The following is an 8949-nucleotide window of genomic DNA, read 5'->3' on the forward strand; positions in this document are numbered from 1 at the left end:
AGATTTTGAATGAAAGAAACACATTTTCAGTTATGAGATTAATAAATTCTGAGGATTGAATGTACTGCCTGATGACTATACTTATTAATAAGAATATCATATTCTTGAAATTTGCTGAGAAAGTACATCTTAAATGTTCCCACCACACCCCCACACACAAAAAAAAATACCTAGGTGAAGGGATGGAGATGTTAACAAACCTTATTGTGGTTCTCATTTCTCCATACATACACGTATCAAATCATTACACTGTACAACTGAAATTTACACCATGTTACTTATCAGTTATATCTCAATCAAGCTGGAGGGGGAAAAAAACTAACATTACCAAAATCATTCAGAAATAATAATAGTAATTCTGACACTAGCACTCTGATGAAACATGAAAAATAAATGACAGCTATATAGAATTTCATAATCTTCAGGTTCACAAGGTTTGTGAATACAAGCTGAGACAGAACACAAAGATTTCAAGTGTCTTTCAACCATTAACAGTTTATTATATTAGCCCTTGATATATTAACTTTTCTCCCAGAATTTTATATAGTCAATACATCATAAATACCTGGAGAGTTTCCTTACAAGTATAAATATCAGGCCAACCTCATCTGTATTTAGCAATTTTAATAAACATGTGCTAGGCCCTTAGCCCCACCCTTTCCACCCACCCCATCCTGTACAGCCCCTCCCACACTCTCTTACATGGTGGTTATGTATCTGTTGCACTTGTGACCCAGAAGTCAGTTTTGCTAGCAGAGCCCCCACCCACTGACTTCATGGCCAGGAAGATGGTCATCATAGCACATAAGCAGAATGGGACCTGCATTGTCCTCCATCTATTTTTAGGGGGTTGGGTCATTGGAACATCTCAGGACCATATAAAGATGCTGAAGCCCCAGAAAATGACTCTATCTAATACAAAACCTGGAGAATCCCGTGCAGATATTACGAACAGATCTGGGAAGTGAAGAGAAATGGGAACCATGTAGGACTCATGACAGAGTTCTGGCTAAGGAGGGGCGTTTCCACAGCTTCTTCAGCTGAGCTGATCTGCCACCTGATCTGCCATCGGGTCATGCAGGTGGCGGACCATGGGGGTGACGCAGGTGCAGCCCACGGTCACCAGCACCTTCTCCAGTTGGAACAAGCCAGGACAGCCGTTTTGCTTCCTCCGGAGGACCAGAAACTCCTGCTGGATGGGGACGGAGTTCAGGGTCTTGTCTTCCTGTCCCTCCGCGTTGATGCAGCCCATGTGTCTGCACTGGGCCTCCGCGATCTCAGAGGGGAACCGGTTGGCGTCCCGGGTGATGCTGCAGGAAGAGCAGGGAGAAGCGGATGGTGAGATCTGGCGGGAAAGATGCACAAAGGATGGGGGCCCCGCGCCACTGGGCGCCCACCTGCAGGAAGGCGATGCTGGGTAACACGGGGCCGCAGCGCAGGCACGGAACAGACAGCCTGGAGTCAGGTGCCGCCCGGGGCGGGGTGCTTAACTCCCTAAGTCTATGTTCCCTCAACTATAAAATGGAGATTCTCATATTCCTCTCCCTTGCGGTTGTTGCCAACACTCCGTGATAACAAATGAATAAGAATATGAAACGTTGGCATCCATAAATATTGGATCTTTTAGTTCCTTTTTTTTACATTTTTATTATGAGAGCCATCTTTCATCCTTTGGTTAGAGATTGAACATCACTTGAAGGTCCCCCAGTACACAGTCTCCAAAGCCTGCTGCTTGGGAAAGAAAACCAAAGCCCTGGAGGCTGTGAATCCAATGCCTTCTTTCAATTTCTCCCTCAATTTCTCTCTCCTTGCCAGGAGGCATAAAGGCCAATCCAGCCAACTAGCCACGGTACATACTCCCTTCCGGAGGAAAGTAAATACATGCAGGCAGCCCCAGAAACACTTCTAATAGTCCCCAGACTCTGTTTTCATACTTATATTTAGAGCATCTAAATGAATGCTTGGTACTCCAAGAATCTCTGTGTAAGACAAAATCCCAGGTTTGTACCCTGAACATCCCCACCTAGAATCTTCCTTCCCCACTGGCCTTTCTCCTCCACTCTGCCCTCTCCACTCCTTGAAGACGGAAATCCAATCTGAGTGGCTTTCTCTGAACTGACTTTTCTGGCCCCCCCCTCCCTTATCCCCACGCAGAGACCATTATGTGGGCTGCTTTAAAGAGCCCTCTCTTCCAACACACACAAAAAAAGTTTCTCAGTTTCAAACCCAGGGCTGCATGAAGCAGAAAAAGGCAAAGCATCAGGAGAGGTTGGAAGCAAAACAGGCTTTTGAGCACATAGGAGGACTTAGCCCAAAGTAGCAAGAAAAGGGGCGCTCCCAGGGAAAGTGGGATTTCTGCTTTTAAGAGTCAGTGTAAGGAATATTATTTTTTTCTGTATTTTTGAACTTATTTACTGTATGGTTAGAATAAATTAACATGTTTCCCCTAAGAATATGGAGATCAGTCTCCTTGGCACGTACTTGTAATCCCAGGGGGAGATGGAGCGGTTCTGCAAGTTGCGTGAGAAGAAAACTCCCTGGTTCCGCCTGCGGATACGGATGTCAACCCTCACAATGTGGTCCTCCAGAGTGGGGCAGAGGCCAGAATCCCCAGATCTGGGGGGTTTCTGAGCTGCCGCCTCCCCCAGGAGGGTGAGCCACAATGTCAACAGCAGCAGGAACTTGACCTGGAAGAAGATGAGAATGAGGTTGGTTAGGGACTCTAGGGTCACTTGCTGACAAGAGACAGGTCATGCTTCAGCTGAACTCAGCATCCCTGGGACAGGATCAGGGCTCCTCTCTGAACTTCAGATCATCTCCTGGCAATGAACAATCAGACATGAAGATTCCAGGGTACCAACCTGAGAACTAAACTGTTTGGCCTGGTGAATGCACTCTCCACAGTTCGAGAGCTTTTGAACAGGGAGACATGAGGATATCAGGATCTGAGATTGGGTTTAAATCCTGAGTCTCAACGAGCTTCTGCTTTCTCTTCTTTCCCACCAGAGCATAACACTTGCTTTATAATAATATTCACAGGATTAAATAAAATGTTCTTTGTAATGCACTTATAATAAAAAATAGGGGCTTAAGAAATGATAGCTCTTAATTTCCAACCTCACATCCATGAATCCTCCACAAAACCCTTTGTCCCAGCCATTCCTGCCCCCCTACCCCCATCCATCTAAATCTCCCCCTTCCATCAAGGACCCACTCAGAAGTGGTCTCCTCCAGGAACTGTCCCAAAAGTAGTTCAATTAGAAGTATGTTAATTGCCCTCAAATGATAAAGCTTTTACCATCTAGCATTCAAGCAGCCCTTCTCTACTGTCTGGATATCTAGTATTTATGTTCATACACATCTTCACCTACTAAATGGTAAGTTCCTGCAGGAAACTATGTCATAGAACAGGTGTTTCAAAATACTTTCTGGATGAATGAAAGAGCTGGTAGATGAGTGAATGAACAAAACAATTCATTTAAATTACCAACGTAGTTTAACTCAATGCATTAAGAAAAACACCGTGCAAAACCAAATATAACAGAGTTCCCATGATCCACACTGCCTGAAGGAAGCAGGGGCATTAAGGACATACAACAGAGAAATCAACACACTTCTCTTTAGCTCCAGAACATTTATTTTTTATACTTACTTTGAAACATTGGTTTATCTGGTATTACAGGAATGCACAAAGAAAGCGGTCTGTGAAAATCTAACTAAAATCAAAGAGCTAAAAATTTCTGCAGCTTCCCTTTGTCAGAACCCCACGGTGACCACCGACCCTCACTGGGAATGGACAAGGCTCATCAACGACACTCAACATAATGAAAGTGAGTTGCCTTCATCCTTGGGGCTCCGTGTTGGTCAGACTCACACCTTCCGTGAGTTAAGGTTGGGAAGGTGCCTAGACGTGTTGGTTTAAATGGCCTTCATTTTTTATCTTTTGCAGATGCTGGAGGCAAGAAATGACAAGAGTAAACCAAAAGGTCATGATGAGAGTGCTGTACTAAGGTAACTGATACTAAAAAAAAAAACAAACCTGTAAAGTGAGATTGACCCAGATAAGCCCAAATGGGCCTAATTTGCCTCCAGATAATCAGCAGATGTCTACTTTCGTCTCCCGTAATCATTCATTCATTCAACAACTCTTTCTTATCTCTGGAGTCTGATGATAAAGGACATGAGCTCTGGAATCAGAAGTCCTGGGTCCACAACTTAGTTCCAGGACTCTCACCAGCTGCAACTGAGTTTCCTCCACCAGAAAATGTGGAGATTAAATGACAGGATCCATATAAAGCATGAAGAGCAGGGTCAGGATGTGGAGAGTATTCAGTATAGGAGCTACTGTTAGTCGACCTTTCCCTAAAGATGGGAAAGATGTAGAATTTGCCCCGCTGTACCTTCTATCTACACAAAGCACTATGATCCTGTATTGCAGGACCTCAGTTCCCCAACCAGGGACTGCACCAGGGGTCACAGCTGTGAATGCCCAGAATCCTAACCACTAGATCACCAGGAAGCACTGTGAAGTTTTAAAAAGTAAAAGGAAGCCTGCTTGGAAAAGAGGGTCCTTAGCTTTTTTAGCATCACTTCCTTAAATTTCTTGAGTAAATCCCTCTTTTGTGTCTCCTCTTTCATTTTTTGTGTCGTATTCACTGACTCATTTCTAATTTTCATTATTGAAGCTTTAGAGTAAGTGTACCTTGGGGTTACCAGGTTTATCAATAATTACCAAATAGTGACTTATAATTCTAATGTCATTATTATATTTGCTTATATCTTTAGAGTATTACAGAAAACACTTTGACATCTCTGTAATCTCTAGATTCTCACACCTACCTTGCAGGATAGGTAGAGCTCATATTAGTTACCCCAATAAGGCAGGTGAAGAAGCTGTGTCTGATGCTCTCCAGCCTGCTAGTGCCAGTCTGAGGACTAGAACTAGGTGTCTGTGGTCAGTGTTGCCACAGCCCCTGAAGCTCATTACTGTTGTCATCAACATGGAGTCACCCACAGTGTTTCATCTCAGCTTTGTCTCACTGAGGAGCCAGGCATTTTAAGCCATGTGACACCCATGTCAGAACTGTGTAAGTGTTGTAGGTCATGTAGCTTTTTATCAGAAACCAGATGACATCTGCAAATCACTCTAGTGTGCTCCATGAAGCTGATGATCTGAAACTGTAGATTTCAGTGGTTATGAAACACAGAGCAGGGGCTGGATAAAATTCTTGCTGGTTCTTAAGAATGAGACACAGAAGAGCACTTCTCTGAGAGGCTCAGATTATTTTAGTCTCAGATTCTTCTGTGCTGGCTTTCCCGGTGGCTCAGTGGTAAAGAATCCACCTGCAATGCAGGAGATGCAAGTTCTGTTCCTGGGTGGGGAAGATCCCCTGGAGAAGGAAATGGCAACCCACTCCAGTATTCTTGCCTGTAAAAACTACATGGACAGAGGAGCCATCAGGCTACAGTTAATAGGGTCACAAAAGAGTCGGACAACAATTCTTCTACACCATCTATGAGGCAGGCAAATGGACATCATGCCTTCTCTGTCTAATAGGAAACAGAGGTAAGAGAAAGCACCATCAGAAGGTGGGTAGTGTCAGGACACCAACATGTTCAGCTTAACCCTGTACTTACTCTACTGTGAAATCCCCCAGGAGAATATCTGAACGCTTGTCTCCTAGCTCACCTGTGATTCGTGCTCACCCCCACATAGGGATGTGCTCCAGAACCCAGCCAGCTCCTAGTCCACGAGATTTGCCTTGCCTCTCTATTGAGCATGTCCTGTGTGCCTACACCTCCAATTTCTAATCCTATTATAATGTCCTTTGCCCTGTCATGTTTCTTGCTGACAGTCCAACAGATTTCCTCAGAGAACCAGAAATAGACATGGCTTTAGAACATGAAACTATCCAAAAAATTGTTTAAACACAATGACTTTAAGTTCAGAAATCTTGCTTCTAAACTATTCAAGGGCAGAATGTTGTACTTGAAGTCATAAACCTAGATTCATGTCCCTTTTCTTGGGCATACAGTATCTGATGATGTTAAATCATTTAAATTCATTGAACTGTTGTTAATCTTTACAATGGAGAAAGCAGTCCCAATCCTCTTCATTAGGTTGGTGGGAGACTCAGAGGTAAAAATAATCATGTAACTAGTATTAATATTTAATACTCTAATTTGAAAAGATACATACCCCCTAATGTTTATAGGGGCACTGTTTACAATAGCTGAAATACGGAAGCAACCTCGGTGTCCATCAACAGACAAATGGAAAAAGGAGATGTGACACATATATACAATGGACTATTATGCAGCGATAAAAAAAGAATGAAACAATGCCATTTGCAGCAATATGGATGAACCTAGAGATTATCACACTAAGTGAAGTAAGCCAGAAAGAGAAAGATAAATGTATGATATCACTTATATGTGGAATCTAAAATATGATACAAATGAGCTTATTTGCAAAACAGAAACAGACTTGCAGACATATAGAACAAACTGATGGTTACCAAAGGGGAAAAGGGGTGGGGGAAAGATAAATTAGGAGTTTTGGATTAATATATGTACACTACTACATATACAATAGATAATCAACAAGGACCTACTGTATAGCACATGGAACTGTATTCAGTATCCTATAATAAACCATAAGGGAAATTATGGTCTGTTTATTCAGTTATACATAGCTTCCCTGGTGGCTCAGAGGGTAAAGCATCTGCCTGTGATGCGGGAGACCCAAGTTTGATCCCTGGGTCGGGAAGACCCCCTGGAGAAGGAAATGGCAACCCACTCCAGTATTCTGGCCTGGAGAATCAATCCCTTGGACAGAGGAGCCTGGTGGGCTATAGTCCATAGGGTCGCAAAGATCTGGACACGACACGACTGAGCGACTACCCTACCCTAACTGAATCACTTTGCTGTATACCAGAAGCTGATACAACATTGCAAATCAATTATACTTCTATTTGAAAAAAAAAATACTCACTGAATTCTTTCTCTGTCCTTATTGTTCATTATATTAAGTGGCTAAGTTAACTAGAAACTATGCCTGCAGAGATCTGCTATTTCAGAGTATATGTTTTATCATTCTCAATGATATCAATTAATCCTCCATAAGGAAGATGAGAAGATAATAAGTCACAGAGGAATACAATGCACAGAGAGGTTAGGTAACTTATCCCGTATCCCACATTTAGTAAGTGGTGAAACCAGGTCCCTCCCCCAGGAACTGTCCAAGTGCATCGCTAGGTGGTTTCACTCCCTGCATCCAGGGGTACTCCTTGTCTGCCAGTCATCTTGGGAGAATCATCACCCGTCTAAGGGCCCCAGCTTCCTTGGTTAAAATTAATCTATATAGATCCTAAAAGGCTGGCTAAGCTTCCCTGGGAGATAGGGCCAACTTAACTCTATAAGCAGAGACTATGTCCAGTTTGTGATGCCAAGAATTTCACAAGCTAATGCCAACCATGCCAAAGCCATTAGTAAAGAGCTATGGTTTTCACCCCACTATAACTTCTGGCTACTTTTTATTTTTCTCCAACAGACCAGGGTCAGTATTAAAGTCAGCTGTGTGTTTTAAAGAAATGAAACCCCCAAAGACCCCAATCCAGCCTCATTCCTTAGAAATCTGCTCTCCTGAAATCCTAGGGCTAACTGTACCCACACAGGGGTGATCCTGACCACTCACCACGGCCGTGTCACACAGGACAGTCATCGTCATTTTGCTCTGGTTGCTTGCGTTGTTCAGGAAACTCCTTCTGTGCCTGAGTCGTCTTGTGTGTGCTAATGTGGTGTCTGCGAGAGTACCTGTCAGTTTTATAGCGATCTCTGTCCTTGTTTCAAGTGACCTGCTTACTGCCTAAGTTGTGGTTGCCCCAGAGAAACCGATGAATGTAGTGTTTTTTGTTTTTTCCTATTCCACTTCCTGAAGGGAAGTCAGGGGACTCTAGAGAGGGATGACGAAGAAAGGACCAAATCTTCCTCTCCTGCCCGCACCCCACAGTCATTGCCCTCACTCTATAGCAAATCTCTTAACTGATATACTACGGAGAGGAACCAAATGACAAACTGCTGTCATGAGTTTTCATATTCTTCCACCAAATGGCTAAGAATCTAGTCACGCACCTTCTGTTCTACTTTCCAGTCATGCAATGTGAAACGTGATTTAAGTGCACAAGTCATCCTTCGAGGAGACACAGTAGTAAACTATCTCTAGCTCCACTTTGTGAATGGAAAAACAAAACCAATGAAATGAGTGGCATCAGTGATAGAGTCAGAACTGATATCCCCAGGCAGTTAGTTTCATAGTTTCCCTGAAGTAATTCTGTTTTAACCCAGTGGTTAGACTTACTGGTGTTTAATAGACTGATAATCATTATTCATAAGACAAAAAACAACCGTTACCTTGGCTCTCTCTGACTGAACATGATTTGATTTTTTTAACCAAAATGGATTAGCAAGTGGAGCCTTTAAGTCTCTGATGTGTTATTTTAAATGACCTGCAAAAAATTAATTTATCTTAGTTCAGTGCTGGTCAACATTTATTAAGAACATGCTGTATGCTGGGCAATATAGCCTAGGAATACACAGACATTTCTGAAATAGTAATAACTTACTTTTTTAAATGTCCATCAGACTTAGTCACTCAGTCACATTCGACTCTTTGTGACCCTTTGGACTGCAGCCCAGTCCATTTATAGTATAAGCCCTTCTTATACTATAAATCATGGACTAACACTGGGGACATGTGATGAATATATGATGAACACACAGCTGATTATAGTGGAAGCTTTTCACTAACTGGCCCTGTACCACCCATGGCCCAAGCTATTACCAACTTTTAAGTTTCAGTAATTCACATGAAGCTGTCATTCAACACACCTACTGAAGGAAAGCTACACGCCTCAAAATAGCCTGGAGTTAAAACTCCCTTCCAGATCC

At 42.9% G+C, this 8949-nt stretch overlaps 1 protein-coding gene across 1 annotated transcript; it reads right to left on the reverse strand.

The window, feature by feature from the left end:
- Nucleotides 1–258: 258 nt before the first annotated feature.
- On the reverse strand, nt 259–7788 carry IL17F (interleukin 17F). The gene is made up of 3 exons (XM_027525313.1): nt 7697–7788; nt 2482–2687; nt 259–1310 (listed from the first exon to the last, which is right to left on the reverse strand). Exons 1-3 carry the CDS (start codon nt 7727–7729, stop codon nt 1037–1039), a joined length of 513 nt encoding a protein of 170 aa, XP_027381114.1. The 5' UTR covers nt 7730–7788; the 3' UTR covers nt 259–1036.
- Between the last annotated feature and the right edge of the window lie 1161 nt (nt 7789–8949).

This window comes from Bos indicus x Bos taurus, chromosome 23, assembly GCF_003369695.1.
Source record: "Bos indicus x Bos taurus breed Angus x Brahman F1 hybrid chromosome 23, Bos_hybrid_MaternalHap_v2.0, whole genome shotgun sequence".
Lineage (NCBI taxonomy): Eukaryota > Metazoa > Chordata > Mammalia > Artiodactyla > Bovidae > Bos > Bos indicus x Bos taurus.